This window comes from Mustelus asterias, chromosome 18, assembly GCF_964213995.1.
Source record: "Mustelus asterias chromosome 18, sMusAst1.hap1.1, whole genome shotgun sequence".
NCBI classification, from domain to species: Eukaryota; Metazoa; Chordata; class Chondrichthyes; order Carcharhiniformes; family Triakidae; genus Mustelus; species Mustelus asterias.
The window spans coordinates 85,167,726-85,190,055 of NC_135818.1; the positions used below are offsets into that span (position 1 = coordinate 85,167,726).

The window sequence follows — 22,330 nt, forward strand, 5'->3', positions numbered from 1 at the left end:
CTTTACGGATGGAAACCTGTCATTCTGACCCAGCCTGTTCCATATGTGACTCTTGTTCCTTACTAATAATGTTGATTCTTAACTGCCCATTAAAGTGACCTCGTAATATAGCCCATTGTCTAAAATGCCCGTAAACTGCAGTGCTTCTAGAAGAGGGCCCACAACCAACTTCTGGGCAACTAGAGTGCTGCAGGCCAGCCTGACCAGAGTGTCAGATTCTCGAGAATGAAGAAAAGAAAGCAGTCACAGCCAATGCATTCTGGGGGTGACCACACTTCACTGTTAGCTGCCCTCTGAGGTCGGTTATATCAAACAACTCATAGCATCTACCACTCAAAACGAGACCCATCTGCCTTGCTGAGACACTGCAGACTGGTGCCAAGCGGGCCATGTCCCATTGACTGTGGGTGCGAAATAGTTCTGGCTCCACACAGCCGACCACATTTTTGTGGGTTCAGTGCTCTACCATCAGCATGGAAACCAGAGTCTGCGGCCTATTCAGCGTTCACCATTAAATTACTGGACCCCCAACAACCAATCAAGGCGAATAACAGAGTTCAGTCAAGATTGAAGCCATGTCGGGCAGCTCTGTGAACACGGGGAGGGTAGTTGCACATGGGTCCATTTGGTTTTGTTTATCGAGGTTATATGCAAACATGTGTTCCTTGCTGGCAAGTCAAATATTGATTATTTTTTTAACAAGCAACTTTATGGCTAAACTTCCTCATGTTCTTTCCATTTCTTCATCCCACCGCCCTGTCTGCCTCAGACATCCATTCCATGTGTTGGGGTTGGCGGTTTCCAGTGTAACATGGTGGTCTCTATGCGACCTATCCCCACAGACAAACTTGATGCAGCTGTGGAAGTAACCCATCACATGAAGGATATCCACGGTGCTCCTGTACACATTGGACACCCAGGTAAGATTGCCTTCAGGCTCTTAGAGAGAATGTTCTCGTTTCTGGGAATAGCCCATAGGAACAGGAGGATGCCATTCAATTCCTAGAGCCTGTTCCATGACAGTAAGTCCTCACTTTAAATTGTGGTTGTGTTCTTGAAATCACAACTTTAAATGAATCCTGGGCCTCTGTAGGAACCGGTGTTAAAGCCAGAGTTAGGTTTCTTTGGACGTTTCTCGACCGGACTAAGCAATGTAGAAGTTTCAATGCTGTACCATGCATGCTTGATTTGATTTATTATTGTCACATTTTTTGGTTTGCTGTGATAAGTATTGTTTCTTGAGCGCTATACAGACAAAGCATACCATTCATAGAGTACATCGGGGAGAAGGAAAGGAGATCATGCAGAATGTAGTGTTACAGTCACTGTAGAGAAAGATCAGCTTAATATAAGGGTGACACGGTGGCACAGTGGTTATCACTGCTGCCTCAGCGCCAGGGACCCAGGTCAATTCTTGGCTTGGGTCACTGTCTGTGTGGAGTTTGCACATTCTCCCCGTGTCTGCGTGGGTTCCCTCCGGGTGCTCCGGTTTCCTCCCACAGTCCAAAGATGTGCAGGTTAGGTGGATTGGCCGTGCTAAATTGACCATTAGTGTCAGGGGGACTAGCTACGGTAAATGCAAGGAGTTACAGGGATTGGGACTGCGTGGGATTGTATTCGGTGTGGACTGGAACGGCCTCCTTCTGCACTGTATGATTCTGTGATTCTATAAGGTCAGTCCATTCAAAAGTCTGATGGCAGCAGGGAAGAAGCTGTTCTTGAGTCAGTTGGTACAAACTCTCGGACTTTTGTATCTTTTTCCCAATAAAAGAAGGTGGAAGAGAGAATGTCTGGGGTGCATGGGGTCCTTGATTATGCTGGCTGCTTTTCTGAGGCAGCGTGAAGTGTAGACTGAGTCAATGGATGGGAGGCTGGTTTGCGTGATGGACGGGGCTAAATTCACAACTGTTTTAAAGTTTATTTATTATTGTCACACGTAGGCTTAAATTAGCACTGCAATTAAATTACTGTGTAATTCTCCTAGTCGCCACGCTCACATTCCTGTTTGGTTACACTGAGGGAGAATTTAGCATGGCAGATGCACCTAACCAGCACATCTTGCGGACTATGAGAGGAAATTGGAGCACCCGGAGGAAACCCACGCAGACACGGGGAGAATGTACAGACTCCACACAGACAGTGTCCCAAACCAGGAATCGAACTCGGGTTCCTGGCAGCAGCGCTAACCACTGTGCCACCATGTAGTTTCTTGCGGTCTTGGTCAGAACAGGAGCCATACCAAGCTGTTATACATCCGGAGAGGTTGCTTTCTATGATGCATCTGTAAAAGTTGGTGAGAGTTGTAGCGGACATGCCGAATGTCCTTAGCCTCCTGAGAAAGTAGAGGCGTTGGTGGGCTTTCTTAACTATACCACTGGCGTGGAAAGAACAGGACAGGTTGTTGGTGATCTGGGCACCTAGAAACCTGGTGCAGCACTGTACATTCCGAACTGAAATATCTTGCAAAATATAATACATACGTCACTGAGCATAAGAAGAAATACAATACAGTATCTAATAAATGAGACACACATAGATTGACCAATCTCCATCTAGTGGCAGATATTGGTCACTGCAATTATCAGCTAGGGGAAGTTGCAGAATTACCTGCACTGACCATTCTGCCACTCGATTGAACCCAGGAGTTCAGCACAGGTGAAGCCAGCAGCAAAGACAGTGAAGTGGAATCAGCAGCAAGGAGAAGGACAGATCCTGGGGCCTAAGATAAGAACTGAGGGCAAGAGCGAAGCTCTGGACTTAAGGTGAAGCTGGGGAGGCAGGGCAGGAGATAAGATCCGGGAACAAAGGGCAGACAGGTCACAGAAGACAAAGCCTGTGGCAAATTAAAGTGAAACTGACATGAAATGGATATGCTGACAGTACATAATGAGCAATGTTAAAGTGAGACAACATTAAGCGAGGACTTAACCCTACTCACTGAGATCATGGTTGATGTGGAGTTTGCACATTCTCCTCGTGTCTGCGTGGGTTTCCTCAGGGTGCTCCGGTTTCCTCCCACAGTCCAAAGATGTGCGGGTTAGGTTAATTGGGCAGGTTAAAAAAATTGCTCCTTAGAGTCCTGGGATGCGTAGGTTAGAGGGATTAGTGGGTAAAATATGTGGGGGTAGGGCCTGGGTGGGATTGTGGTCGGTGCAGACTCGATGGGCCGAATGGCCTCCTTCTGCACTGCAGGGTTTCTATGATTCTATGATATGTACTCTACCTCCATCCACTCACCCTGGCTCCACATCCATCAATACATATGGCCAGCAAAATCCTATCAACCTCAGGTTTAAAATTATTGGTTGAACTAACTTCCACTGCTTTTTTACAGGAGGGAGGGAGAGAGACAGAGTTCCACAATTCCCCCACCCTCTATATGAGAAATAGAACCATAGAAGAACCATAGAAAATTACAGCTCAGAAACAGGCCTTTTGGCCCTTCTTGTCTGTGCCAAACCATTTTATGCCTAGTCCTACTGACCTGCACTTGGACCATATCCCTCCACACCCCTCTCATCCATGAACCCGTCCAAGTTTTTCTTAAATGTTAAAAGTGACCCTGCATTTACCACTTTATCTGGCAGCTCATTCCACACTCCCACCACTCTCTGCGTGAAGAAGCCCCCCCTAATATTCCCTTTAAACTTTTCTCCTTTCACCCTTAACCCATGCCCTCTGGTTTTTTTCTCCCCTAGCCTCAGCGGAAAAAGCCTGCTTGCATTCACTCTATCTATACCCATCAAAATCTTATACACCTCTATCAAATCTCCCCTCAATCTTCTACGCTCCAGGGAATAAAGTCCCAACCTATTCAATCTCTCTCTGTAACTCAGCTTCTCAAGTCCCGGCAACATCCTTGTGAACCTTCTCTGCACTCTTTCAATCTTATTTACATCCTTCCTGTAACTAGGTGACCAAAACTGTACACAATACTCCAAATTCGGCCTCACCAATGCCTTATATAACCTTACCATAACACTCCAACTTTTATACTCGATACTCCGATTTATAAAGGCCAATGTACCAAAGGCACTCTTTACGACCCTATCCACCTGTGACGTCACTTTTAGGGAATTCTGTACCTGTATTCCCAGATCCCTCTGTTCAACTGCACTCTTCAGAGTCCTACCATTTACCCTGTACGTTCTACTTTGATTTGTCCTTCCAAAGTGCAATATCTCACACTTGTCTGCGTTAAATTCCATTTGCCATTTTTCAGCCCATTTTTCTAGTTGGTCCCCCGGTCCAGCCTCCTTCCAATAACCTTTCACTCCCTTGTTAATCAAGAATCTATCTTGCTCTGCCTTAAAAATATTCTAAGATTCTGGCTTCCACTGGTTTTTGAGGAAGAGAGTTCCAGAGAGTTGTGACCTTCAGAGAGAAATGTTTCCTAATTTCTCTCCATAATGACCTGGCTCTGATTTTATGGTTATGTTTCATTGTCCTGGACTCTGACTGGGAGAAGTTTTTATTTACCCCACTCAATTCAAAATTGTAAAAGTCAGATCAGCCCTCAATATTCCAAATTCCATGGAATACAAACCACGTTTATGTAATCCCACCTCAGAATCTAACCCTTAAAACTCAGGTAACATTCTCATGAATCTGTGCTGTATACCTTCCAAGGCTCCTTCTTTATGGTGTGGTGACCAGAAATATATGCACTACCTTGGATATGGTCTGACCAGGGCTTTATGTAGCTCTGGCATAATTTCCTCCTCTTTATAACCTAGCCCTCTGACATAAAACAAACCAGATATACACACAAATTAGCAACAGGAGTAGGTCACTCAGCCCCTTGAGCCTGCTCCATCATGCAATAAGATTATGGATGATTAATTGTAACTTTAATCCCCCGGTCCAGCCTCCTTCCAATAACCTTTCACTCCCTTGTTAATCAAGAATCTATCTTGCTCTGCCTTAAAAATATTCTAAGATTCTGGCTTCCACTGGTTTTTGAGGAAGAGAGTTCCAGAGAGTTGTGACCTTCAGAGAGAAAAGAATTCTCCTCAGCTCTGTTTTAAATGAGTGACCCTTTATTTTTAAACTGTGACCTCAGTTCTAGATTCTCCAACTAGAGGAAACAACCTCTTTACATCCACCCTGTCAATACGCCTCCGGATTTTAAAATGTTTCAATCAGGTTGCCTCTTTTAAAAATTCTAGTGAATACAAACCTAACCTCTCCAACCCTTCCTCATAAGACAACCGGCTCATTCTTAGTATTAGCCTAGGAAACCTTCTCTGAGCGGGTTATGGTGCATTTGTATCTTTTCTTAAATAAGGGGACCAATACTGTACACAATAATCCAGATATGGTCTCAGCGATACCCTGTACAACTGAAGCATAAGCTTCCTACTTTTGCAATGAATTCTCCTCACAATAAATGATAACATTCTATTAGCTTTCCTATTAGCTGTACCTGCATACTAGCCTTTTGTGATTCATGCCCTCGGACTTCAGAGTCTCACCATTTAGATAATAAGCATTTTTATTCTTCTTGTAAAAATGGACAATTATGCCGACTCACTTTCTCTATGTCTCTTTGTAGCCTCTTTACGTCCTCTACACAATCTTTGTGTCATCAGCAAATTTAGCAACCATACCTTCAGTCCTTTCATCCAAGTCATTTATATAAATCGTAAAAAGTTGAGGCCCCCACACTGATCCCTGTAGAACACCATTCATTGCATCCTGCCAACCAGAAATTTACCAATTTATGCCATTTCTCTGTTTCTTGTTAGCTAGCCAATCTTCAATCCATGCCAGTATGTTACCCCCTACACCATGAACTTTAACTTTACATGATAACCTTATCAAATGCCTTCTTTTTAATTTGATTTATTATTGTCACGTATATTGGGATACAGTGAAAAGTATTGTTTTTTGCACGCTATACAGACAAAGAATACCATTCATAGAGTACATAGGGGAGGAGGAAAGGTGAGGGTGCAGAATATAGTGTTGCAGTTACAGATAGGATGTAGAGAAAGATCAGCTTAATATAATTCAAAAGTCTGATGGCAGCAGGGAAGAAGCTGATCTTGAGTTGGTTGGTATATGATCTCAGACTTTTGCATCTTTTTCCCGACGGAAGAAGGTGGAAGAGAGAATGTCCGGGGTGCGTGGGATCCTTGATTATGTTGGCTGTTTTTCCGAGGCAGCAGGAAGTGCAGCCAGACTCAACAAATGGGAGGCTGGTTTGCATGATGGACTGGGCTACATTCAAAACTCTTTGTAGTTTCTTACGGTCTTGGTCAGTTCTGGAAATCTAAATACAGCTTATCCATTGGTTCCCCTTTATCAGAGTACAATGTCTGATACCAACATTCCAGGAGCCTTATTGAATACTTTTATGTACCTAGCTACAGCATTTTTAGTGTACATGGCTCCCAAGTTTCTCTTTGATACTCCTGACGTGTTCTAACTATAGAGTTAAAATATTATGGAGGTAATCACATATCTGTAAAGGCAATCTCACCCCAACTATTCGATCGCAAAATCTATCCCATCCAAGATATATCCTGAGGAATGGGTATGCAGAGTCTCTGCAGTAGATCAAGTTTTGAAGTTGTCCCACCAGTCAGCCTCTTGAAGAGCAAAGAGTCAAGATTTGTCTTCCTCCTGTGCAGTTTTTGACTGATTTTTAAATGTTTCTCCAATAAGTCAGCTACATGGGTATTAAAATACATTCGTTTTACCACCCTCAGGATTAATTGGAGTTGAAGACTTATCGAAACCAGATTTTGGGGACCCAGTTGAAGCAAATCCTGGTGACACTCCAGTCTTCTGGGCCTGCGGAGTCACTGCAACAGAGGCTGTTCACAGCTGCAGTAAGATACAGAAAAGGGACTTGGGTAGTAGTGGGCTGTAACTCTAAACTATTTGTGTGAATTATTTTGCTGGCAGTAAAATTGCATTTATATAGCACCTTTCACAATCTCAACATCACAAAGCTCTTCAGAGCCAATTAAGTATTTTTTGATGTGAAGTCATTGTAATGTAGGAAACATAGCAGCCATTAACGGTAAGCGTCTACAAACAGCAATGAAATAAGTGAATAGATACTCTGTTCTTTGGCGTGTCGATTGTAAGTAAAATATTGACCAGGATATCGGGTAGAATATCCCCTGCTCCTCATCAAAAAGTGGCCACAGGATTTGTTATCTGAGAGGGTAAACAGCCTCAGTTTAACATAGAACATAGAACAGTACAGCACAGTACAGGCCCTTCGGCCCACGATGTTGTGCCGAACCTTTTCCGAAACCAAGATCAAGCTATCCCACTCCCTATCATTCTAGTGTGCTCCATGTGCCTATCCAATAACCGCTTGAAAGTTCCTAAAGTGTCTGACTCCACTATCACAGCAGGCAGTCCATTCCACACCCCAACCACTCTCTGAGTAAATAACCTACCTCGTACATCCCTCCTATATCTCCCACCATGAACCTTATAGTTATGCCCCCTAGTAACAGCTACATCCACCCGAGGAAATAGTCTCTGAACGTCCACTCTATCTATCCCCCTCATCATCTTATAAACCTCTATTAAGTCACCTCTCAACCTCCTCCGCTCTAAAGAGAAAAGCCCTAGATCCCTCAACCTTTCCTCATAAGACCTACCCTCCAAACCAGGCAGCATCCTGGTAAATCTCCTCTGCACTCTTTCCAGTGCTTCTACATCCTTCTTATAGTGAGGTGACCAGAACTGCACACAATATTCCAAATGTGGTCTCACCAAGGTCCTGTACAGTTGCAGCATAACCCCACAGCTCTTAAACTCCAACCCTCTGTTAATGAACACCAACACACTATAGGCCTTCTTCACAGCTCTATCCACTTGAGTGGCAACCTTCACAGATCTGTGGATATGAACCCCAAGATCTCTCTGTTCCTCCACATTCCTCAGAACCCTACCTTTGACCCTGTAATCCGCACTCAAATTTGTCCTACCAAAATGAATCACCTCGCACTTATAATGTTTAATGTCTCATTTGAAAGTCAGCACTTGTGACAGTGCAGTATCCCCTCAGTAACGCCCTTGGAGTCTTGATCTAAATTTTGTAACGAAATCTCTGGAAAGGGAATTAAACCCACAACCTTCTGGCTCAGAGGTGAGAGTGCTACCAAGCCATGGGTGACACTTGATGTAGCCCATTAAAATAAATGGGTAATGGCCTCCACCTGTATAGGCCAAATAGCAGAATGATTAAGATGCAGACATGCTACTCAACGGGATGTTGTTGAAAAGAGAAAGGAAGATAATCTTCACATTTCAGGATAAACTGTGTGTAGTTGGAGATTTTGGATAAGAAAGCAGAGGTGTGGTTTTGCTTTAATTGATGGATAATAAATGACTGATACTGCATTTTGTTCTTGCATAGATGAGAATTAAAGTTTATTTATTAGTCACAAGTAAGGCTTACACTACAATGAAGTTACTGTGAAATTCCCTTAGTCGCCACACTCTGGCACCTGTTTGGGTCAATCCACCTCACCAGCACGTCTTTCAAACTGTGGGAGGAAACTGGAGCACCCGGAGGAAACCCATGCAGACATGGGGAGAACATGCAAACTCCACACAGACAGTGACCAAATGTGGGAATCGAACATGGGGCCCTGGCGCTGTGAGGCAGCAATGCTAACCACTATGCCACCGTGCTGCCCGGAACATTTTATGGAACTTTTGGGAAGTTGGAAACAATTAGGGATTTGGAGAGAATGAGAGCATCGAAGGCAGAAGCAGGGAAACCTTTGGACAGGTGAAATGGGCAGATCCCTCCAGTCCGGTGGAAGGTAACAATTCCCAATTCTCAATTCTTAACAAATTAAGAATTGGGAAAGGCAGTCGGTAGGCGGCAGTTTTCTCCAAAGACAAAGGAAAATAGTAGAATGGTTTGGATATAGAGGAAAGGCAGAAAGTAATCATATCTTTAAAATTACTAGTAACTAGCTGAGGCTGACTGAGAACAGCAGAGAAATTGGAAGTAGAGATTTTAGATGTAGATTGAAATCATCTAGAGGACATAGATGGAATGCTATAGCTGGGTTAAAGAAGGGGCTATTGAAAGAAATATTTTCACAAAGGGATTCTAAAGAAAGCACAAACTTTAATGCATACATTCTTGATCTCAGAATTCCTCTAAAGCTTTTCACAACCAATTAAGTACTTTTGAAATGGAGTTGCTGAGTTGATGTACAAAACACAGCAAGCAATGTGCAAGATAGTAATATATCAGTGATACCCATAGATGGGGCTCTAACATTCACATGTATTATAAATACAGCTGTTGAGACAGGGGCCTGGATTTTTGCAGTAACCAAAGTGGCCGGAACCCTGATTCTGGAAGACCGGCTCTCGAACCTGGCACTCACCATTTTCGTCAAGGCACTGGGAGGGGAATGGGTGGGGGGGGGGGGGTTGGGGGGGGTGGCGGGTGGGGGGGGGCGGGGGGGGAACAGGCGTGAGATGCTCTTTGCACTTCTGTGGTTCATGGAGGCTGCCGTATGTATAAAAGTGCAACCTCCTTCAGATTGATCCAATTTTCAATACTGGGATCTCCAGAATATGACTTGTCGGGTCTAAACATTTGAGAACAATATTTAAAGCTGTTAGTTACTTGGAGAGGTCAGGTGTCTCTTTGGAAAAGGTTAAGTGCCCTGATGTTAATAATAGATATGAATGTGTGTTAAAAGTGGATAAACTCTGTGGAACTGTCAAGTCATTTAAAACCCAGGCCCTTTAAAGTTTGGTAAGAACCATCTGGCCCACAATTTTAAAAAATCAGTGTTTGCTATTTCACTGTTTGTGGAACAGCATTGATTAGTGCTACTTGACTTCCACAACCTATCATTATCATTGGCTGGAAAGGGAGGGTGGTGGTGGGCTGCATGTTCACAGTTTGATTGAAAGCTCCAAATGGTTAGAATGAAATTGGATGTCTTTTTAGTGGGGCTATTAATACAAATGTATGTTTACATGAGGGATTAAGCACTTGAATGAAATTTTTATTTTTGTAAGAGATTAAGTACTTGAGAGATTTGAATGTTAATCAGTGAAAGTGTTTTTGTTTTAAGTATAGTGAAATCTGCAGTGGACACAGGTCAGAATTTTCCAGTCCCACTGTAGGGGGTAACTCTGCAGCAGAAGCAGCAAACCTTTCAAATGTCCATTGACTTGACTGGATGATCCCACAGGCGGGAGGGCCAGAGAATTCAGTCCATGGACCTTTATTACATTTAATCTCGCCTTGATCCTGAGGTTGACCATGGTGGAGGATATAAAAGCAAACAGTGGTGGGTATGGGACATGGGTTGACACAACGTTTGCATAGGGGCTATAAAAGGCAAAGGGGATGAGTAGGGGGTTCCTGGGATTGTGGAGTTGGCACTATGTGGACTTACAATGTTGGGCTGTGAAGGACCATGGGAATGAGTGGGGCATGTGTTATCATGGAGGAAATGAGGATGAGGAGAGGGCCATAGGTTAGCATGGAGGGGATGAAAGTGTGTGGGGTGGTTGGAGGGGTGTAGGTTAGCATGGATGCAATGAGGGTCCACTGGAACAAAGTCCCAGAGCACAAGAAGGGCCCCTCAGCACCCAGCAGACCCTGTGGATACCTCTGAAATCTTGAAGGAGGCGGCTGTCCATTTAGCAACACACCAAGTTTGATACCCTTTTGTGAAGTATCCTGGGGCGTTTTACCGTGTTAAATACGTTATGTAAAATACAAGTTGATTTCTTTTCCATCAAATTCCTAAAGAGAACTGTGAGGGGGAGTTGGGGTTGGTCTAAATAATGTATTTTTTAAAACTCCATTGTTAAAGTTACAAAGCTCAGAGTGGACCCGGGCAAATCCAAATCCATTCCTTGCTTACTCCAAAAACCAAATTCAAATTCCAATTGAACCCAATTCATGGTCCCCACAAAATCCAAGCTGACAAGATAAGACATTGCATCCCATCTTGGGCTTAATCTGATGCTTGATCTTTGCGATGAAGTTTAAAGTTTATTTATTAGTGTCACAAGTAGTTTTACATTAACATTGCAATGAAGCTACTGTGAAAATCCCCTAGTTGCCACACTCCGGCGCCTGTTCGGGTACACCTGAGGGAGAAGTTAGCATAGCCAATACACCTAACCAGCACATCTTTCAGACTGTGGAAAGAAATCAGAGCGCCCGGAGGAAACCTGCGCAGACATGGGGAGAACGTGCAGACTCCGCACGGACAGTGATTCAAGCCGGGAATTGAACCCGGGTCCCTAGCGCTGTGAGGCAGCAGTGCTAACCACTGTGCCGCCCCATGATGCAGGTGTTGTTAATGTCCCTGAGTGCAGGGATTGATAGAATATGTGCTTATTTGCACGACATCCTACAATCGTAAGGTTAGTTTCCCTCATCAGTGTGCCTGTAACCGACATGTATGTTGTGAATGTCGATATAAATTTGATTCTATCCTTTTTTTTCTTTAACGTTCTGTAAATAAGTTTTAACTGGTTCAATTCCCCTTACTTTCAGAATCCCCTCTGGTTTTCACCCATGCTTCTGGCTGTATGTTCATTACTGACTTGAGGAGTGAACAGGAGGTGAGCAGCAACTATGCTGCTGACACAGAAACCCCGCGTGTTTTTTGCATTTCTCAGAATCCGCTCCACTATAGCGTTGCCTCAGTTACCGCAGTTAAGAAATTCAAGGCACTGGACAAGTTGATTCAGCAAGATCCAGGTAAGAAGAGCATGCTGGTCACAGCTAAATGGTTCGTGGGCTTCAGATTTCATGGGCTTCAGAAGGTGTACTTATTAACAAAGTTACCCTAGAAATGCTCTTGGGGAGGGGTTTGGTAGGCATCTCCGCTAGGTGTCTGCAATTATCTGGCTTTATGTATAGATTCCAACAATCACCCACTTCCCCCCAATGCCCCACGTTGTCAGAGGTAAAAAAAAAACCTTTTCTCCTCCCCAATATTTTTGAGATCATGAATGTCCCTTTGAAAGATCATCTCTATTGCACTCCCAGGAACCTCCTTCACCCATCTCCAGTCTCCATGTTGAGCCCAGTGAGTCTCTGTGGCTTCCCAGTTTTCAGAATAAGTAATTACAATTATAGAATCCATCCAGTGCAGAAAGAGGCCATTCGGCCCATCGAGCCTGCACCGACAACATTCCCACCCAGGCCCTATCCCTGTAACTCCACATATTTACCCCGCTAATCCCTCTAACCTCTGCATCCTGGGACACTAAGGGGCAATTTAGCACATCTTTGAACTGTGGGAGGAAACCGGAGCACCCAGAGGAAACCCACGCAGACACAGGGAGAATGTGCAAACTCCACACAGACAGTGACCCAAGCTGGGAATCGAACCCAGGTGCCTGGAGCTGTGAGGCAACAGTGCTAACCACTGTGCTGCCCACTGTGCCACCCATTCTCCAGTTCCTAACTCGGTTCCCTTCTTGCCAAGGCAGCCCAATCTCAACCAACTTCCCATCCTCTTCCCTGCCACTGTCTGCCAAACCAAATTCGGTGATGTTACACTTGAAGGCAGGGACCTGTGAGATTTAGTCCAGGGATTTGCATCTGCTGCATTCACAATCACCTATAAGCTTGCTGCACAATCATTATAAATGAATCCTCCTACCATATCCCAATGACACACAATCCAAGAGCGTGGCAGATCAGCCAGGGAACAGATATGGGCAGAAACTGAAACATTATTATGGCCACTTAGCTGACCTTTTCCTATGGTCTCCTGAATTATGGATAGATTTCTGTTGGTACATTGGTTTTTTCTCACTGTCGATTTTTCTAACCGTGGCCGGAATTCTCTTTGCCAGTGGGATTCTCTGGTCCCTCCGGCTGAGTGCTCCTGCGCGGATTTCCCGGCGTGTCAATGGGAATTCTCATTGACAGCAACGGGACTAGAAGATCCCGCTGCCAGCGAACAGTGTGCTGCCTCCCACCCTGAGAAAAATGCTGAGGGGAGGCCAGAGAAATCTATATGGTAATGAAGTGACCACCCAACTTTCAGTGGATGAAGAGTGTCTTTTCCTGTAATGAGCCGCTGATCATATCCCCAGTTGATGGTTTAGATTATATAGGGACTAGCAGCTCTCCTGTGCTCTCATTCAATGTGCGTATGTCTGAGCTGAGGGGGCATCAGTCAGTCCACTCTCCATCCACTCATGATATCAACACAAAGCCAATCCTGAGCTTGCCCAGTGTCTGCTAACGGGCTTTTCAACTGCGAAGAGGAGCAGCAACGCTGATAGGCTGCCCAATTCCCAACATTCCCCCCCCCCAACCCTAAACTTACTGAGAACATTTACACTTCACTGATGTCCTGGTTAGGATGGTCCAATTCAATACTTTACTGTTAGGGCTCAAAACTACAAGATAACTTATTTGATATACCATTTTTAACATAGTCACTCATCCCATGGAGCATCATCGGATTAAACTTAATACTGAACACACAAGGAGATGGCAGGGCAAATGGCCAAAAGCTTGGTTAGGTTTTAATTAACCCCTTAAAGGGGGAGAGTGAGTAGGATGGATTTAGAGGATGAATTTTAGAGCTTGAGGCCTGGACAGCTGCCAGTGGCGGAGTGATTAGGATGTGCAATTGGCCAGAATTGGGGGCATGGAAATTTGCTCCAGGATTTTAGGGCTGGAGAAGGTTACGGAGCTAGGGATAATGCAACAGACAAGCTTTATCTGCTGGGGAGCTTGATGGATATTCTTTGAATGGAAAGCTTATTGGTGTTGTCCAAACCTGTGTGTTTTAACCTCCATAGCGAATAAAGACACAAAGTCGACTTTAAATACTTAAACACAGTTTCCTTTATTCTGCAGTTACTTAAACAACAGTAAATACTTGCAATGCATAAACCAAATACTCACTATCTGTTACTTTATTTAAGGTTGATTTCCACTTGCAATTAAAACCTGGCCAGGATTTTATTGTCACATGGAATCAGTTCTTTGTCATCTTCTTCGTCCAGGTGTTGTCTCTCCTTGTGAGCCTGGTTCCCGGTTTCTTCACACTGCCTTTCTGAACAAGCTCTTTGTGTTAGCAGAGTTAAAACTCCAAAAATTCCTTGACAACCAGCCAATGAATTGATCAGAACCCCAATTGCATCATTCGATTATGCCAGAATAATGTCATCGGTCACTCCAAACCTCATCATCTCTCGGCCTCTTAAGTGCAATGCCCAGATAAGGAACACTGACTCACAAAAGTCTACAGAACTCTTTGCTGCCAAGGACAAGCTGTTAAATCTGACATCTTCTGTCCTTTGACAAACTCCAGGCCACAAGAAATCCCAGCATAGTGAAAAAAACCCAACTTTAATCAAAAAATCAGGTTTGCTTGATTGAAGATCTTTCAAATATTAAAAGCTAAAATTCCATTCAGCCACATTGGCATAAAAGTGCCTGCAGCAAAATTCTTGTCTGCGGCTGAGTTAGTACAAATTAAACTAATATGGCTGCTTACCATACTGTTAGTAACACGGATTGATGTTTGTGTAGCTTCCACTGGACCCACAAGTTAGACCTAAATAAATCCCATTGCTGTGAAGAATCTGTACTGTGCTCATCCATTATCAACATGCAGTGACTCTTGGACCTTGTTCCAATTGAACTATGCATCTTAGAATGTAATTGAACCAGTTGGAATAGAAACTTAAGGATACATGTTTCTGTCCTGTTCAGGCAATCGCGGTATCAAGCATTTATTGATTGAAAACCAGCTGTTGAAAGCCTGCCTCTCCCTGTCACACGCAAAATCTGTGCTCATAACTACTGGATTTCCAACTCACTTCAATCACCAGCCTCCAGAGGAGACGGATGGTCCTCCAGGAGCTATTGCCATAGCAGCCATGTTGCAGGCCCAGAAGAAGAATGTTGTCATAGTAACCGATCAAAGAGCCTTAGAGATGAACAAAAAGATTATTGACGAAGCTGTTGAGCGAGGTAATGATTTTTTTCCATTTTTAATAAATGCTGTTTGATCAGTCAGCAAATGAAGAGTACAGATTTTTGGAGGTGATGGGGGTCTAGTCCACCAGCTGGAGACTCTGCATTGCATCTTTTAGGGAGGCCTGCTGAATTAACACCTCACTGTCTAAATAGTTTTTATTTATGTTGCTGTTTGTTTCTTTGACCAATCGCCTCAAATTTGTGTCTGCTGGTTCCTGGCCCTTCCACCAATGGGAACTGTATCTCCCTCTCTACTCTGTCCGGATCCCTCACTGAAATTCCTCTAACAAATTCCTCTCAATTTTCTCTTCTCTAAGGAGAACAACCCCAGCATCGTCAATCTATTCACATAACTGAAGTCCTTTATTCCTGCAACCATTTTTATAAATCAGTTTTGGATTCTTTCTGCCTTCACATCCTTCCTAAAGCGCAGTGCCCAGAATTGGATACAGTACTCCTTGAGGCCAAACCAGTGTTTTGTAACGTTTCGTCATTTATAAAGCCAAGATCCCATAATTATTTTCTCAACCTGCTGTGCCACCTTCAAGGTTTCATATACATATACCCTAGATCCCTCGGTCCTGCATCCCCTTTAAAAATGTACCTTTTATATTTCCTCTCCTCGTTCTTCCTACCAAAAGGTATAATTTTACACTCCTCTGCACTAAATCTCATCTGCCACCTGTCCGCCCATTTCACTGGCCTGCCTATGTCCTTGAATTTTCTGACTGTCTTCCTCATATTCATGCTGGCGATCCACACTGGGTCATGTCAACATTCAGAAGAGAATGACAGGTTAATATTTGGAATAGGATTGTTTTATCAGTTCTGATTAATCCGTCCCTTACTCTCACAGATCCTGCCCTGTGCATACCCAATATTCTCTTTAGTTCAAGTCTGTCTTCTTTCTGTCCTTAGAAGTGCTGAAAACTCCCATCCCTGTTGTTAGCTTCCAGGATGATGGTGAAGATTCATCCCTAAAGTTCCTTTGCCATGATGGAGACCCACAGTTTCCAAGGTAAACCTTAACTATAAAGTATGACTTGGGAGACAATGGAACATCCCCACTCGTAAAAGTAGACGTCACTCTACAATTAGGGATATGGGGGTAGGGCCTGGGTGGGCTTGTGGCCGGTGTAGACTCGATGGGCCGAATGGCCTCTTTCTACACTGTAGGGTATCTATGATCTATCTATGATCTATGAATTGGATATCATCTATCAGTAAAATCAGAGGTCACTCTACAATTGGACATCATGAAAACAAGTGGTCAGTTCCTCAATATTTGACTAAGATGTCAGCCGAGATCACACACTGAAGTCACTGGGCTTGAATTAGAGGGGAATAAGTTAAATAAATCTAAACGGTAATTCTGTGCAGAACACAGAAGTTGTTCTGGGCAAGTTATGGACATCTTCCTGTAATAAGTAACTGGGTTCAGTCATTAACAAGTTATTGAGTAATTTTGCATGACTGTATATGGACAGGTTTGATCACCTTGTAGCAATCGAGCGTGCTGGAATGGCTGCAGATGGCAATTACTACAATGCACGGAAAGTGAACATTAAACACTTGGTGGATCCAATTGACAAACTGTTCCTCACAGCACAGAACACCCCTGGAATTACCACAACAGGTAACTACAAATTTAGGCTGGAAATTTGTCCTTTTTTAAAATGTCTTCTTTCACGGGATGACGGGCATCACTGGCAAGGCCAACATTTGTAGTTGATCAAAGAACAGTACAGGCCAGGAACAGGCTCTTCGGCCCAAGTCTGTGCCGACCCAGATGCCTCTCTAATCTAATATTTTCTTGCCTCTCCATGGTCCATACCCCTCTATTCCCTGCCTATTCATCGATCTATCCAGATGCCTCTTGAACGCTGTTATAGAATCTGCTTCCACCACCACCTCCAGCAGCGCGTTCCAGGCATTCATCACTCTCTGTGTGAAAAACTTGCCCCTTACATCTCTTTTAAACTTTCCCCCTCTCACTTTCAACACTTGCCCCCCGAGTAATTGACCCTTCGACCCTGGTAAAAAGACTCTGACTACCCACTCTATCCAAGCCTGTCATAATCTTGTAAACCTCTATCAGGTCACCCCTCATCCTCCGACACTCCAATGAAAACAATCCAAGTTTGTTCAACCTTTCTTCATAGTCCATATCCTCCAAACTAAGCAACATCCTGGTAAATCTCTTCTGCATCCTTTTTAATACATCAATATTCTTCCAGTAGTATGGCGATCAGAATTGTACACAATACTCCAAATGCAGCCTAACCAAAGTCTTATACAGCTGCAACATGATTTTCCAATTCCTATACTCAGCATCCCGACTGATGAAGCCAGCATGCCATATGCCTTTTTGATCACTTTGTCCACCAGAGTTGCCACGTTCAGGGAACTGTGGATCTGCACGCCTAGATCCTTGTTAATATTTCTAAGGGCTCTACCATTTGCTGTATACTTTCCTTCTGCAATAGACCTTCCAAATCGCATCAACTCACATTTGTCCAGAATTGAATTTGAGTTCCACCAGCTGCTGTGGTAAGATTTAAACATATATCCACAGAGCATTAACCTAGGCTTCTGGAATACTAATTCAATGACATCTCCCTGACAATTGAGAGAATAGATTGCGCCAATTGCTTCTATATATGAAACCAGAGCTGCTTCAAGAAGCTCAACATTATTCTGGAGAAAGCAGTTTGCTTGATTGGTATCCTTGGACTCATCATCCATACCCAGTTAGCACTGCTGCCTCATGGCGACAGGGACCCAGATTTGATTCCAGGTCACTGTCTGTGTGGAGTCTGCACGTTCTCCCCGCGTCTGTGTGGGTTTCCTCCGGGTGATCCGGTTTCCTCCCACAGTCCAAAAGACATGCTGGTTAGATGCATTGTTCATGTTAAATTCTCCCTCAGTGTACCCGAACAGGCACCGGAGTGTGGCGACTAGGGAATTTTCACAGCAACTTCTTTGCAGTGTTAATGTAAGCCTACTTGTGACACTAATAAATAAATATAAAAACTTAAACTTCTCCAATCAATGCACTGTGTTTAGAGTTAGTAGGAATGATAGGATGCATTGCAGTAGCACCTTGAGGATATTTCAAGAGCACCTCCCTCCACTGAGACTTCCACCTGCCAGAAGGACAGGAACTGAAATGTGTTATGACCATGGAATGTTACTTGCTAAGCAAGCCAAATCCCAGAGGGAAACATGTCTTACAGATCATAACCTTTATTGTATTTTGAGAAAGAGGAGAAACCAAACAATCCCTGAAACACAGAATTCCAGTAACTCTTTTGAGATTTTAAAAATCAAACGATTTGTTAACAAGAGGAAAAGAAAACTTAAACACACAAGATTAAAGTTACATAGGTAAAAACCAACTTGATCAGAACACGCAAGTAAATGCCTTCTCGGCTACAGTTTTTAAGCTATAAAAATCCAATAACATTACCCAAGACAAAACTGCTGTCACTTGTAAAGGTATACCAGCCATCTTCTCAATCCAAGAAAATTCAGACACAAGACTGCTTTCTGAAACAAAGACTTTCCAGATTTTCTAGATGGCTGCTTCAGATTTGGCACTTTCTTTCAGCACAAAGCTGGTCGCGGGACATCTCCCTCGCACAGCCAACACAGCTCAGCTCAACATCTTTCCTTAATTATCCTTTTTCCTTTCATCTTTGATTCCATTGTCCTCAGCCCCTCTTTTAACTCAACTTTCCCAAATTTTAAGACCTTTCATATTTTCTACTGCCTTCCCTTTCGAATAAAATGAAATTGAATGAACTCTGTTCATTTATGAAACCTTTGTAAGTTGTAAAAATCCCTTGTTCACCTTTGAAATTTAGCAGCAGTAAAACCAAGTCCTGATCTATCTCCTAATGCAAATTTCTAAACCCTACGTGTTTACTCAGGGGACCTCTTATTATAAATTCATGCATTTAGTACCTTTACCCCCTTTACCTCTCAATTTTCACAGACAAGTTGTCTCCTTTAATTCTTCCTCAGCTTATTTAAAATTTTCTCATGCACACACTCACACAAGTAGACCACAGGCTTCTTTACAGAATAATGCAATAATCCCCAGCAATAATTTTTTAAAAGTCCATCCTCATGAATGAGAAAACCATCACCTCTAGCAAATTAATGTCCTGTGTCCGAGGGCTCTCTAAAAGAGGTAGATGTGGGAATAGTGGATGATCTGCTTGTGATCTTCTAAAATGTCTTGAACTTTGGAATGGTCCCAGTGGATTGGGAGGTAGCGTGTGTAATACTGCAGTTATAGAAAGGAGGGAAAGATAAAACAGAACTACAGGCTAGTTAGTTGAGATCAGTCATAAGGATAATGTTAAATTGATTATTAGAAAATCATAATATGATTAGACAGGGTCAGTGGAGTTTATGAAAGGGAAATCATGTTTCACAAAGCTATTAGAGATTTTTGAATATCTGACAGGGTAGATAAAGAGGAGCCAGTGGTTGTAATGTACCTGGATTTTTAAAAGGCAGCCAATAGTGTACCAAAGTGGTTAAGGGCTTGTTGGGTTGAGATTAATGTATCGGTATGGTCAGAGGATTGGTTCAAGGACAGAAACTAAGAGAGTAGGAATGCAGAGATCTCAACAAATAAGGAAAGACATACCTGCCTAAATTTGCTAGATTGATTTCTGAATTGAGAGAGAGTTGTCCTATGAGGAGAGGTCTATATTCTATGTAATTTAGAAGAATGAAAGGATGATAGGATATCATTGAAAGATTCTGACATGCTTGACAGAGAAGGTGCTGTAGGACTGATTCCTGTGATGGGAGAATCTCGAAACTAAGGAGCAGAGCCTCAAGATAGGGGATCAGCCATCTAGGACTGAGATAAAGCAATGCTTCTACCTTCAGCAGCTCACAAGTCTTTCAGATTATCAATAGCAGAAGGCTGGGGATATTTTGTTGTTGAGCATGTTCAAGGCTGAGATCAGTAGATCTTTGGACTAAGGAAATCTGGAGATATGAGAATAGAGAAGTGGAATTGAGGTTGAAGATCAGCCATGATCTTATTGAACGGCGGAACAGTTTCAAGGAACCATATGAGCTATTTCTGTTCCGATTTCTTATGTTCTTGTGTACCTCCAAGTTAGAATTTTACTGACTTGGATATTTATCACTGTTCTTTCATCATCTCCAAATACTGAAATACAGCCAAAGTTCAGTGACACCTGGTGCGGAGAGGGGCGGGTTGGGATGGCGACCTCCTCGTGAACCTGCTCCTGGGCCTGGCGAAACGCGCCATTTACAGGTCCAGGCAGCGGGCGATCAAGGGGGCCATCCATCCTGACTGTCTGCCCCTCTACCGCGGCTACGTTCACGGCCAGGTGTCCCTGGAGAGGGAGCATGCAGTGTCCACAGGCACGGTTGACGCCTTCCGCGCCCGTTGGGCACCGCAGGGGTTGGGGTGCGTTATCGACCCTAATAGTCACATTATGATTTGATGTTTTTAAGTTTCCTTTGTGCTTTGATTTTTGTTCGGGCTGTTCCCCCTCCTTTTGGGGAGCTCCCCCTTTTACTTTGTCCTGATTTAATTTGAGTTCATTTATTTGGTTTGACCTTAAAAGAGGCCAAAGTTCAGTGAACAGCCTTAGCCTGCCTTGGTGAAGGAGGGAGCAGATATCAGCAGATTCTCATTCCAGATTGCTATCCAGGAATCTGTGCACTGTGTTTTATGATTGCAACTCAACCTTATTTGCATCAAGTTCCTTCATCCCTATGCTCACTGACCTAATCTGGTTCCCAGTTTATGGTGCTTCAATTTTATAATTTTAATTTTTGTTTTCAAACTGCATCATAGGCTCTCCCTGTAGCCTCCTCGAGCCCGACCCAACCTCTGGCTCACTCAACTCACCAGCTCTTTAATGTTAGGAATGGGTTAACAGACCTTCTAATTAAGTCCTAACTTGGTGTTAATTATTCAATAGAAGTCACTGATATAAAGGAGCTGCAGGTGGCACTGGGGGTTGATGGAGAATTTGTGTAGAATTGGATCAAAGAAATAAAGGTAGTTTATGAAGACGCTGAACTCGTGTCTTCTTTACTGAACTACAACCGAGAGGCTCAAACATTTAAATGCCTCGAGGCTCCATGTCAAACATTTTGTGCTCTGATAATGCTCCTGTAAATTGCCTGTGGATGTTTTACTACATTCAAAACATTTATATAAATGCAAGTATTGGTGAGAATTTGGCAGAGATTCCACTCCTGAGACGCTGCTTCCTGTTCAGGCTCACCTTTCACAAATGGGCTCTTTATGGAGACAGTTCCTGATCTCCCTCTGTCTGTTCGTTTCCCCCTCTCGCCCTTCTGAAGTATGTCAGAGTCTGTGTAGAAGAGCCTGTGTCAATTCTGAGGAAATTATCTACCCATAACATTCCACTATCTTTCCCTGCAGATGTTAATTATTTCATGAAATGATTTCAAAAGTTAATAGTTATCCATGATTTTTCTATTACTAAGTCTTGACAATGGTAATCATAATTTTTCAGCCTCAAACTTTAGCAAATGTTAGTAAGTATTTATAATATAAAAGAATGATGAAAGCCTTCTTAAGAATATATTCCTTCTGGAATATTATGGGAGAGCAGATGCATAAAGATAAAGCAGGAGTGCACAGGATTGGAAGAGATCATTTCATCTGCCACTTGGTAGTTCCATCTCTCTTACCCCTCAATCCCTTCCTCTGCCAATTAACTTGAACTGACCTATGAATGTCTGCCTCCCTATACCCACCCATTGGCCTGTTTGCCAGAGGGTTAATTCTGTCTCCTTGTTCTCCAGGTATTGGCGATGGAGGGAACGAACTTGGAATGGGAAAGGTGAAAGAGTCCGTCAAAAAATACATTCGCAATGGGGACCTGATAGCTTGTGACGTTGAAGCAGATTTTACAGTCATTGCAGGTGGGTTTATTGGGCTTTGTAGCAGTATGCTGGACACATGAAGGTTGGTTTTTAAAAATGCAATGTTCAGAGCTTTAAAGTAAACTATTTCAAATTCACCTTTAATGTGTTATTTAACCGGGGACATTTAGGAAACAGTCAATCTGGACACTGTTGTGAAGTCCCTGGGAGAGGAAGAATGCATGTTATAATTCTCAGGCTGTTTGTTTTACTACCCTAAGCTACACCGAGTGTAGATTATGAGATAGAAACATAGAAAAATAGATATATTTGGCCCTTCAAACCTGCTCTACCATTCATTATGGTGGAGAGTAGACTGTGGAGGGTAATTGAACGGGTTGGATTTGTCCGGTTTATTGTGTACAGGACATATCTGATCAATTTTCCACATTG

The 22,330-nt window shown here is 43.2% G+C and overlaps 1 protein-coding gene across 6 annotated transcripts in view; it reads left to right on the forward strand.

Annotated features, from left to right (window-relative positions):
• The window catches only part of dglucy (D-glutamate cyclase), a 69,365-nt gene that overhangs the window by 36,271 nt on the left and 10,764 nt on the right, over positions 1–22,330 (forward strand). For all 6 annotated transcript variants that reach the window (XM_078234485.1, XM_078234484.1, XM_078234482.1 and 3 more), the window contains 7 exons: positions 770–920; positions 6,714–6,836; positions 11,522–11,728; positions 14,714–14,974; positions 15,899–15,998; positions 16,468–16,616; positions 21,818–21,937. In XM_078234485.1, the coding sequence (XP_078090611.1) occupies positions 770–920; positions 6,714–6,836; positions 11,522–11,728; positions 14,714–14,974; positions 15,899–15,998; positions 16,468–16,616; positions 21,818–21,937 (1,111 nt within the window). The remainder of the gene's footprint in view (positions 1–769; positions 921–6,713; positions 6,837–11,521; positions 11,729–14,713; positions 14,975–15,898; positions 15,999–16,467; positions 16,617–21,817; positions 21,938–22,330) is intronic.